The sequence below is a fragment of the Xiphias gladius genome, chromosome 8, assembly GCF_016859285.1.
Source record: "Xiphias gladius isolate SHS-SW01 ecotype Sanya breed wild chromosome 8, ASM1685928v1, whole genome shotgun sequence".
NCBI lineage: Eukaryota > Metazoa > Chordata > Actinopteri > Istiophoriformes > Xiphiidae > Xiphias > Xiphias gladius.
Genome location: NC_053407.1, coordinates 20,106,038 through 20,117,815, shown reverse-complemented (window position 1 = coordinate 20,117,815; position 11,778 = coordinate 20,106,038). Strand labels below are relative to the sequence as shown.

General features: G+C 39.2%; 1 protein-coding gene across 3 annotated transcripts; it reads right to left on the bottom strand.

Annotated features, from left to right (window-relative positions):
- Nucleotides 1-1,253: 1,253 nt before the first annotated feature.
- On the bottom strand, nucleotides 1,254-7,095 carry lmo2 (LIM domain only 2 (rhombotin-like 1)). Of its 3 annotated transcripts, none has more exons than XM_040132758.1 (3): nucleotides 6,965-7,095; nucleotides 3,542-3,757; nucleotides 1,254-2,551 (listed from the first exon to the last, which is right to left on the bottom strand). In XM_040132758.1, the coding sequence occupies exons 1-3, from the start codon at nucleotides 7,000-7,002 to the stop codon at nucleotides 2,299-2,301; spliced, it is 507 nt and encodes a 168-aa protein (XP_039988692.1). In that variant the 5' UTR covers nucleotides 7,003-7,095; the 3' UTR covers nucleotides 1,254-2,298. The 3 variants fall into 3 exon arrangements, with proteins under 3 accessions (XP_039988692.1, XP_039988690.1, XP_039988693.1); XM_040132756.1 differs by lacking the exon at nucleotides 6,965-7,095 and adding an exon at nucleotides 4,839-5,444; XM_040132759.1 differs by lacking the exon at nucleotides 6,965-7,095 and adding an exon at nucleotides 4,839-5,444 and having other exon boundaries at nucleotides 1,254-2,521.
- Nucleotides 7,096-11,778: the final 4,683 nt, after the last annotated feature.

The following is an 11,778-nucleotide window of genomic DNA, read 5'->3' as shown; positions in this document are numbered from 1 at the left end:
GCAGCGCGAGTACTAACAGGAACTAGGAAAAGAGATCCCATTTCTCCTGTGTTAGCTTCTCTGCATCCCTGTAAAATTCAGCCTTCAGTTACCAGGCTCCTCTACTGTGGAACCATCTTCCAGTTTTGGTCCAGGAGGCAGACACCCTCTCCAGATTTAAGAGTAGGCTTAAAACCTTCCTTTTTGATGAAGCTTATAGTTAAGGCTGGTTCAGGCTTGGCTTGTACCATCCCCTAGTTATGCTGCTATAGGCCTAGACACCCTAGACTGCCGGGTGACTTCCCATTATGCACCAAGCTCCTCTCTCATCCTCTTCCTCTCCATCTGCATACATTCATATGACATCAATGCTCGTTACTAACTTGACTTCTTCTCTCTCCCGTAGTTTTGCGCTTTCTTGTACCTCTCCTCTCTCTTCCTGTCGCTTTCTGGAGGTATTTCTGCCCCTGGTGCTGCAGAGTCTGGATCTGTGACTGCAAACCACCTACTGCCTCCATGATCCTGCTCAACACCCACTGCTTCAATTATTATGATTATCATTACTATTATTATATTTAGTACTATTATTAACCCTATTATTATAATTATTATTTTATTATTAGTCTCATTATTGTTACGCATCTTTATGTTATACGTCTACTGTGCTATGTCGCCCCCCCCCCCCTTTTTCTCCCTCTCTCTCTCTCTTTCTCTCTCAACCCAACTGCTTGCTCATGGAGGAATGTTGGGTCTCTGTAAATATAATTATAAAGTCTAGACCTGCTCTGTATGAAAAGTAGCCTGAGATAACCTCTGTTATGATTTGGCACTATATAAATAAAATTGAAATGAATAAAACCTACTTAGAATGAATGTTAAGTATGGAATTAGGATACAGCTTATGCTGACTTGTGACTAATCATGTGATCACTTGAGAATTGCTCTTAAAGGGTAGCTCTACACTTTGGTGTAAGTGAGAGTAAGTAAATGTGTTTTAATACTCACACTGAGCAAAGGACTTTTTTACCCCTAGGTTGGCTCTTTAGAGCTTTCTGTCTTAAAAGTCTGATAAGTAAGGGCCTAGAACACTACATATAAAGTACTTACTTACTAAAAATATGAATGACTTCAGCACTGTTAATCTGTTAATTACATGTAAATGTCCCTTTATGTAAATTCCTGTATGTAAATGTCCCTTTAATTTCTTTGAGACTCCCAGGAAGACAATCGTGCCAAAAATGATCAGTCTTTTTCTGAATTGTAATTCATTTAATAAATTGACAAGTAAATATCCAAAAAAGTCTAGGGTGCATGTCCAGAGAGTTGTTACAATTACAAAAAAGAGACACTGTAAACACATCCAAAGTCAATAAAATTAGTATTGCATGGGTTCCCTCGATGACTAGAGGGTGTCACCAGTTCAACCTGGCAATACAGTACAATCATTCTGATCAGGACTTTTCAAAATGAATATTTTTATTCCATTTCCTGTGTAAAAATCTGGAAACGTTTTATTTTACCAGTCTATAAGTTCCTAATAAAGTCTTTTCCTAATAAAGTAATTTTCTTGGCAAGTTTCCTGGAGAGAACTGTGTAGTTTTGTACAAATAATATATAAAATAGAGACGGTGCTCAATTGGTACACTTCCAATTCATTGTTTCCAAATAACTGCTAATGTAACACCGACAGTCTTTCAGTCAGTGCAGCAGGTCAGCTCAACATGCAAACAATTCAACATATATGGAGAACTATGTTTCCAATAATTAATTAATAATTTGGGTTTAAATGAAGCAGTTCCTTTACCAACAGTCTAATTTTGCCAATAATTAGTACTAAATTAATTCACTCTACGGAAATTGGCCAATCCATAAAATAAAATGTTACTGAAATTCTTATTGAATTTTTCGGGCCAGACTGATGTGATGTAACAGTGTTTGACTACAAGCGACTTCACAAAGATTTTTTTTTTTGTTCATTGCTAAAATTCTTAAATTCCAGTGTCTATGACAAACAATTATTATTGCATGTTTCAGTATTTTTACTATTTAAGTGTTTTTTTTTGTTTTGTTGTTTTTTTCTTTGCATTTAAGGATGAAGCCTAAGAAGACAAACTGTTATTGCTGGTGCAGTCTTCATAAATCTCCAGCAGGGAGCAATGCAGAAATGTAGCCTCTCCTTACTGTGTTAAAAAAAATTCCATATGAATGTCAGATGCATGATAAAGCCTGTACAGGCTATAGAAAGTTTATTTATCAATGGTTCATTCCCTTTAAAGCCAGTGGGAAAAGGCAAAGTATAGTTCTGAGCGAGAGATTCTCCTAAACCATGTTATTGTTGAGTTTGGTCCACTCAAAGATGTCCTGCTCGCACACAATGTCTGAGTTGATGAGCAAGTAGCGGTCACCGACACAGAAGTGTTTCTGGCAGGCAGCACACTTGAAGCACTCTAGATGGTAAACCTTGTCCCGCACACGCATGGTCATCTCAAATGCTCGGATCCTCTTCTCACAGGAAGCACAGAGACCGTCCTGACCAAAAAGCCTGGGTGAATGAGGAGATGTCACCATGTTACTGAGAGGAACATGAAAAACATCCAATCAACCCTGATAACATGAATCTGTACCAAGATTTCCCAGGTAAGATTAGTAGTAGTAGTAGTAGTAGTAGTAGTAGTCGTTTACATTAACTATTGTGGGTCTGAAATTCAGCAAAAGTGGGACCTTTGGGGTCTTGAGTTGGTAATCCAGCATTGCCCTGACTCAAACAAACTGTTCACCAAAAATCTATTCATAGCAAAATTCCTGTTCCTCCACTACTGATCTGCCTCTCCACTTTCCCACTTATTATGAACTAAAAATGTCCAGCAACAAGGAAAAAAAAATTTAGATGAAGGGCCAAACTCTCTTCCCCTTTGAGTATAAAAATGCACTCACTTGTTAACCAATTAATCAACATTCCCTTGTGTCATAAAGTGGCTAGTTAAAAAAAAAATATATATATATATAAATATATATGCATATATATATGAGAGATTATGATTCTTTCCAACACTTCTTGAAAGGATAATTGTTATGTTAATGTTATGTCAGAAAATCCCATGAAAAGACCAAAACACAGAATGTTTTAGTCCGACTATCAATACCGTCCAACTTCTCTACCCTGTCTGTGGTGTTCCGCCCATTGGTTCCTACAGGGGAAATGTCAGTTTTTTAAAAACAGGTCAGGAACATATAGTTTAATTTAAAAAGACAAACATAAAAAGGCTAAATAAGATTCATAATACAGCTGGGCACTGTAGCTATTAGCAGATGTTACTCAAACAGGAGGAAACAGTTCATTTGTTGGGGACTATTTTCAGCTGCGGACTAATAAACATGTGGTGCTGTAGTGTACGTTTATAGCAGCAGGACAGTGTATGTAGGTGTGACTCAGGATAAACTACGGTGCCCCATGTTCATCGTAAAAGTGACACTTTATTGTCAACCAGTGTCTTGGGATGAAACAAATCCACAAATTGCTTCGTTACGTCATGATGTTATAACATCACACCACCAGACCAACCTGAGGTAGTCTCTCCGACATAATTTTCTTCCCAGCTTGTAGTAGAGCCGTCGGCCCACCTCCCCCAGCCGACAGCCGCACAGGTCGCAGCTCAGGCAGTCCTCGTGCCAGTACTGCTCTATGGCCTTTAGGAAGAACCGGTCACCGATGCTCTGCTGACACCCGCCGCATGTCAGCAGAGAAGGTGGCATCTGGAGGACCTCATCCACCGGCTCCCTGGAGAAGAGAGACGACTGGTTAGAGAATCAAACCTTCTAGGGCAACAAGTGATTGTTTTCTCGATTACTCAATTAATCAGCTGGTCCCTAAAATGTCAGAAAATAGTGAAAAATGCATAGCAGAGTTTCCTGAAGCCCAGGGTGACGTCATCATATTGTGCGTTTTTTCCAACCAACACTTGAAAAAAAAAAAACTGACCTAAATGATTCATCTGTTACTATATTTGTGAATTAATTTTCTGTCGCTCGACTAATCAACTAACTGACTTATTGTTTCAGTGCTAAAATATTTTTGTTAGTACCCTGTTATGTATGATAGTTAATAAAAGAGTTCGGATTTTGAGATTGCATAAACAACAGAGCAAAAAGCCTAGATTTCCTAAATGATCCTACACTGACATTTGTTGATCTGAATGTCTAGCTGGTCCGCTACATTTTTAAAAATTCCTATTTCTTGCATCTGTCTATTTATAATTAGTTTGCCTATTCTGCGAAACACGTAGTATTGCTGCAAATTTTTATAGGAAATCTGCTAAATAAATAAAGTTTTTTTTTTTTTTTTTACTTATTCATTTGTATTTTTTTAGGATCTGTCCATCTTAAGTTACTTTGACACCTTGTACACATGCTGTCCACCTGAGGGAGCCATTGGATTCTGTTTAATACAGTAGAGAAGCCACAAAGCCGTAAGTAAGGCTACTTTAGTAAAGGAAAGAGTCTTCTGCATATGACACGTGAAGCCTACAACACTATAAACCGTAAAAATAAACCGTAAAAAGGATTTACGCTTGGACAGCGTACCTTCAGGTCACTTCCCTTCCTCTGGGCAACACTGAACTTTTTCTTGCCAAGAGCTATTTTCTACTCCTTTTTACCCCACACACGTAACAACCTGCTCTTGGACATGAAGTTTTTGTTTTTTTTTTTCTTGCCTAACAGCAGGAGACTCCTGATCTGATGCCCCCGGCCACCTGCCGTTACTGTACGTGGGTTAGTTTAGCGCACTGACGATGCCTCCTTGACTGTCTTCTCTTGATCCGAGACAACGTATTATTTCAATGTATACCTCGGCTACTTACTCATTGGCTTCTAGTGTCTTCCTCTCGATGGTGGATGTCATTCCTAAAATACGATGTCCAGCCCGATCCAGATTGAGGCTTCGGGGTCCGCGGCCAGCTCGGCGGCTACCTGCGAGGCTGCCTGCGGGCAGACCGAAGCCAAGACGCGCTGCACCTGCTCCCACAGCCGCAGTTACGCCGCACTTGGAGCTTTTTTTTTTTTTTTTTTTTCCCGTGTCCAATTAACAGGCAATCGCGTCCAGTCGTAATGGCCGCAAGACGCGACAATTTTTCGCTCCCGGCAGCTAAACGACGATGGAGGACACTGTCATCATTTCCTGAGGCAGTAACCCGAGGTGACACTTCGTGTCTCCCGAGAGTATCTCGTCGTCCCGCGGCGACTTCGAGCCCTGTCCGCGCCTCGTCAAAATCGAACCATTCTCGCTCCGATCAGAAGGTCGCTCGCGTGGATCCCCGCGTCCGTGCGTCTGTTTGGTTGGGCGCGGGCTGCGGACGCGCTCCCCCACACGACGCCGCCTTCACCGTTATTGGGCAGCAGCATCGTGCTTAAATACGTCGGGCCCCCACGGTCTTTGCTTTCGTTTCCCTCTTCCTGCTCACGACTGTTTGACAATGGGGGGAAATCGGTCTTAAAGCGACAGCTGAACACTCGCTCAGTCTGCTCCGTCGTGCGTGCAGCTGGGGTCGCGATCGTGACTGGGACTAACGAGTCCATTATACGCTCTGCTGTGCCGATAGGAGAAAAGATAAAGAGTGGCGTGAAGAATTATACGGGCCGTGTGTCTAATTCTCTGTCAACTGCAGCTCGCCTCATCACTTCCCTCAAGAAAAAAAGGGGATGTATGAAATACGGTGAAAAATCATTTACAGGGAGTTTTTTTTTAGTGTCTTTTTTTTTTTTTAGAAACGCTCTCTAACAAGACGAACTTTCTAAAGTGTTTTGCAAGTTGTGACTAGTGGCAGTCGATGGTTAATAAATCGTTCAGTGTATTATAGATCAGTTATAAGCCATTAATTGGAATTGGGTCGACAAGTTGTGAAATATCTCCCCTGGCCTGCGAGTCATTAACAGTGGTGGAAAATAACGAAGTACATTACTCATACGTACTGGACTGTACCTAGGTACAGTTTTGAGGAACTTGTACTTGAGCATTTCCAGTTTATGCGGCCTTATACTCCACTACATTTATTTGAAAGTTGTAATTGGTAGTTACTTTGATTTTACGAACAAAGCATATGATTAAGCCTACTAATCAGAATGATAAGGCTGTAACTTTTCTCACAGTAAAACTAACAGGAAAGCCCCTGAAATCCCAAAACGCTGTGTATGTTCTATGTTGTTGTATAAGATAATTACTCGTGTGCACGAGTTATCATCTTGTCCACAAAAGGTTAAAGAAATATCATCCTTTGGGACCTTGAGCACACCATAATTTAACATTCTGATGGGGCTATTGTTCATAATGAGTACCTTTACTTTTGATACTTTGAATACATTCTGGTGGTACTCAATTAGAATTTTGAATGCAGGACTTTTACTTGTAACAGAGTATTTTTAAATTGTGGTGGTGTTACTTTTACTTACGTAAAGATCTCAGCACATCTTCCAACACTGGTCACTGGAAGTCATTGAAAAGGGGCAAGTATTTAAAGTACAAATATTCATAATGCAGAAAGGTCTCATTATATTTATTTCATTTATGCATGTCATGTATATTAAAGTATTATTATTACTGATCCCTTAATGTGTTAGCAACATTTAAATGTTGCAGCTGGTTGGGCGGTGTTCCTTTTAACTACTGTGTTGTGGTAGTTTAAGGTATAGTCTAACATTGCATCATATTTCCTAAATCGGCAATGTTACAAGGCACTTCAGGTTTTAGATTAATGTAGAGTAAGTAAAAAGGAAATACTTTAAGTTGAGGTAGCTGTTACATGTATTTAGACGGTTCTTGAGAAAATTTACTTAGTTACTTTCCACCACTGTTGAAATAATATAAGGTAAAATACAAACATTGTGTCGACACACATACCTAATAAATTGCACAGTATTCAATATATAAATGATGAGATTGTGAGGTTGTATTCTATACAAAGATCTTGGATTAAATCATTTGCCTACTAACTTGTAAACTGGTAGAAGAGAGGAGATGACTAATGCCATGAAATATCCCAAAAATAAGGTCTTTTGAAGGTTGTCTCTGTGAGAACAGCAGTGAGTGGTATTTTTACATAGCTGGTGTCCTCACACACAGCTTTTCCTTTTCACACCAGAGCTGCTGAGGGCCCTTCCTCTTATCTACTGCCAGTGCCTCGGGGCTGCCTGCAGGAGGGAGGGACAAAGAAAGCAGTTGGACTGGGCAGGGAGATAAAGCACCTCAACTCCAGCAGCCAGAGTCAGCTCCTCGGCCAGATGCAACGGAGGAAGATCGCAGACAAACTGCAAATGTGGGCTGAAATCATCCCTGGGCTAGACAGTTGTTGGACTGTGTAGGCCCGCTGGATAGATACCAAGCTGAGAAGGCCCATGAGCGAGGGGAGCATGGTACTGTTGTGTGCCAGCCACACAGGAAGCAGGGCACCTTTACAGAGATAAAACTCAAAATACATATCCTTCAAATGAAAAACGTTTTCAGGACAAGATTTCCACCCAGTGCATTTCTACAACACACAGTGCAAGGGTTATGGTGGCTTTATTAGTCTTCATTAAATAAAAATGCCTCACATTTGACCAACGATATCCCCCTTTAACTTCCATTTGGTAGTTGATAAAAACCAGTCGCCTCAAGGTCTACTCAATAGCTGTTCTGGAGCTTTCATGAAATCCCATGCTCTTCCTCAGAAGAGATTGCCCAGTTTCCATGGAAGTGTAGATGTTCAAATTTTCATTTTTTATGAGCACTTGAAGGGCTTCTTCTTCTTCCAGCTGTTCTGGAGCTTTCGCTCACATCAAACAGTCTCCCTCAGTCTCCACTTTTAGGGCAACATGGACGAAAAGTACATGTGATCGGAAAAAAATGACAAATTTTGTCTGCTGAGGATGATTGTGTGATATGATCAAAATCTCCAGAAAAATGACCGAGTGGACCATGTGGTGATATTATTTTGGAAACTACCGAAGGGATAATTTAATGAGAATATTCAGATTTAAGAGTTTTTATTAGCTGCTGTTTCCAAGGTCAAAATTGAACTTTCAAATTTTTTTTCAAAGTGAATAAAACAACAACTAACTGATCACATCTCATATTGTGTACTCTGTATCTGCTTTTTCCAGCACTGCATTTAAACTATTTCAAACTATTACATTATCAGAATATTCAATGCCAAGATAATTTTTATGGTTTGCACATTACATCAAATGCCTTGTGTATAATCTTTTGTTGGAATTCAGTCTAACATATTTGCTACAATTCTTTCGCATCTTAACATTAAAACACAACAGAAAATATAAAGCTCTGAAGGATCTGGTGGGTTTGAAGAATTTGATCAATTCTACGCATTAGTACTGTGCAGTCTTAACCCTCCAAAATGTCACGTTGCACCCACATCGAGCTCAAGAGCCAGTGTATTATAGACGAGAAACAAGAGAAGAGAAAGTCGGTACTGATATGACACCCAAGTCATCCACTACTTCCTGTCGATTTGACTGAGAAAGCCCAAAGGATGTACAACTAGCACACAGAGATGAAGCTTTCCTGTGGGGTTGGTTCACACTGCGTTCACTTCCTACCCCTCCATACATGATGGCACCCCACTCATGGCTTCCCAGATAGACGGGTCGACTCCAGATGGTTCAGCATGATAGGAGAAACAAGTCCTACAGTGCACCGTAAACACTCTAGCCTCTGGTTGGCGCAAAACTCTTATCTGCGTCTTTAGGCTTCCTAAATGCCACCAGAAAGGAGGTGCACTTTACTGCAGACTTGACATTAATGTGTCACCCCTCCTCTACACCAGAAATGCTCAAGGGTGTAAGGGTTGTTGCAAGCGTCATTTCTCAATTTCAATTTTTAAAATTAGATTTGTACATATTTTATCATTTATATTATGGTATGGGCTACACGAGCAATCTTTTCCAGCTTTTATTCCTGCCTAGGATAGAACTTGGGGAGCAAACAGTTAAGAATGTCGACAACCTTTTGGGAAGTGGTGTCACTCATGTCCAGCTTCCTGTTTTGCCTGTTTGGTACTGAGAGCATTATGGAGTTGAAAGCTGTGTGGAATTTGAGGGCAGCTGGAAAATGAGCTTCAGCACTAAACCAAAAGTAAAATGATATTACAAAGCTAGTGCTCCTTCCTCTTATTATTCACCAAATAATGTGAATATTACAAGTTACATGTTCCTCTACTAAATAGCTAACTAGAGCAACTACAGTTGTAGGATATACGACTAATATGCCATTTAAACACCATCTAGTTAAATCATTAGAGACTTCCCATTAAATAGATCTCTTAATTAAATAGTGACACAAAGATGGTTATCTATACATCGTGGAGTATAGGCTCAAGCTTGCCGGCCTGTTTCCTGAAATAAGAGGACATTGTACTGACTCGTTGATAGCACAAACTCTAGAACAGCAATAGCACAACTGACCACTTCCTGTCCAATCTGAAGCGAAGTGATAAGTGGCCTCAGTTTCCAAGCCTTCCTCCTGAACTGTCACAGGTCTACAAAGGTAGGAATGTTTAATTGTTCACTGTTACCACATGGGGTTAAACTGACGAGCTGTCAGATTGACTGTTAGCTCGAAAATGTCAAAGTGCAAAGGTCAGAGGTCAGACGAGGAACCACCCTGGAATTCTTTCAGAAAATGGCTGGTGTTCAGTGTTGTTGTTTGATTGAAATACAGCAGGCTGCGGAAATGAGTCACTTGTTGAAAGGGAGCTTCACTTACCCTCGGGATACTCCCATAATCAGTATTATCCCTAAAAGAAAACACTTTCAGTGGAACAGTGCAATCAAAAAGCTGTGCAGCCATGTTAACTGCTTCCTGTATTTGGCAAAACAAAAGAAGGCTGACTTCACATTCTTTTAGACTAATGGTCAGTTTGGTCCACTTGAGATACTGATGCAAACTGGGGTCGAAGGTGAAGTAAAACCATTGAATATATTTAAGCAGTTCCAAAGATACCTGAAAAAGATTAATACTCAAATTGTCCAGATGTATTCAAACTGAGTTCTGCCTTTTAATTGGATAAGTTATGATATTTTTCTAATGGTAAATGTTTCAGTTAAATTATTAAAAATGGATGGTGGGTCTACATTGTTGAGAATTAGTGGACACTTCTAAACTGAACACTCTCTTCAACCCCAGTTTTACTTTATCAGTGTTTTGTTGTTGATCACACTGCAAAGCTTTACTGCCACCTGCTGATGTAAGTAAGGTCTCATGAAACAGTTTTGAGTTTGCAAATGTGAAACTCTCCATTTACTTAAGTGCCTGCAAGCATCACTTGTTATTTGATGTAATTATTTAATGAATTCTCAAATTGGGAAACACTGGAGTTGTGTGTTTAAATTTACATTTATTTCTAGTATAAAAAAGTGAAAGTGTATTGCAGAGTTTCTCAATTTTGGAGTCAGGACAGCAGAAATGCATGGGATACAGGTGGGTTTGTGGTTGTAAAAACATATTTGTTTGATATGTTCTAAATGTGAAGATTAGATTACGAAATACTGTGTATTATTATTTCTGTTAAATAGCGTGGGAGCTATCTATGTCATTTTGAAAATACACCCAAAAGAATTTCATACTCAAATTTACACGATAAGTGGGCAACTTGCAGCAAGCTGGACTCACAACTTTAGGGCCAGAAAAGGTTATGAAAACCCTGTATCACTGAGTATTTCAAGCACACGAGCCCTCCCTGCCTAAACTCGGTGTGTATGTGACTGTCTTACTGCAATGATTCCAGATGCTGTCAGTGTAGAGTACAGAGCCTTTATATGTATAATAATTTATTATTCAGACTAATGAAAAAATATGTGCACTTTCACATATGGTTTGACAGGTGGGCCTGCCATTTCTCTGTTATTTCAAACTGGCAACTTTCCAACAATCTCACATCCTTCTTTTTCTTTACTCAGACTACATGAATGCATTTCTCCAGAAGGGGCAAACCGTGTCAGCAACACAGTTCAACAAGGAGGGTTCAGTAATGCTCCTACTGACGAAGATAGTGGTTAACTTGTTATTTTTCTTGCAAACTGAATTTTTTCAAGAGTCAAAACAGATAGGTAAAGCAGACAGACAATTTCTGAACAGATTTAAACTAAATATGATTATTCCAAGGGACAGATGCATAAGAAATTGTGCATGTGCATGATGTTTTAACTTGCCCAAATACTCTGGAAATGTAGATAGTGGATGCCAGATTTTGCTCTAATTGTTTTCTAAAAAAAAAAAAAAATCTTCAAATGATATTTAAGACAAAAGAGTTAAATCTAGACATATACTAATATAGTAGTATTAGTACATTATTATAGTACAGTCATATGTTGTCATGAGTAGGATGTCTATTCTTCCAATTTCTTTGGATTAGAAAAATTATTTGTTTTTTTCATTGCATTTACAGAAAAATATTCTAGACGGACATTGAACAAAGAAGTGAACTGACCCTTTTGTCATGTATATATATATATATATATATATATGCTGCTTTATTTGCATCGACTGGCTATATAACTGGTACATTCAGTTTTCTTGTACATGTCCTTTTTGTGTATTCTTTTCCTAGCAAGTAAAATTAGTGATAAGTATGGAGTACTTATGAAGGAGAAAAACTACTTAAGGAGGTAAACACTTTTATTCATAGATGTAAATAATTAAAGGTTAAGCCACTTATGAACAGTTGGAAGAATTAACTAAAATCTCTTCAGTGTATGAAGGACAAAAACTTTTTTCTTTACTAGACTTGTTTATGCTGCTTGAATAGGACC

What these genes read in the sequence shown, in the direction of transcription:
- lmo2 (XM_040132756.1), bottom strand. Translation starts at nt 4,879, where the DNA reads ATGACATCCACCATCGAGAGGAAGACACTAGAAGCCAATGA. An exon ending in AAGACACTAGAAGCCAATGA is followed by an intron (nt 3,758 to 4,838) that starts GTAAGTAGCCGA and finishes TCTCTTCTCCAG; the next exon opens with GGAGCCGGTGGATGAGGTCC. An exon ending in TGTCGGAGAGACTACCTCAG is followed by an intron (nt 2,552 to 3,541) that starts GTTGGTCTGGTG and finishes TGTTCCTCTCAG; the next exon opens with TAACATGGTGACATCTCCTC.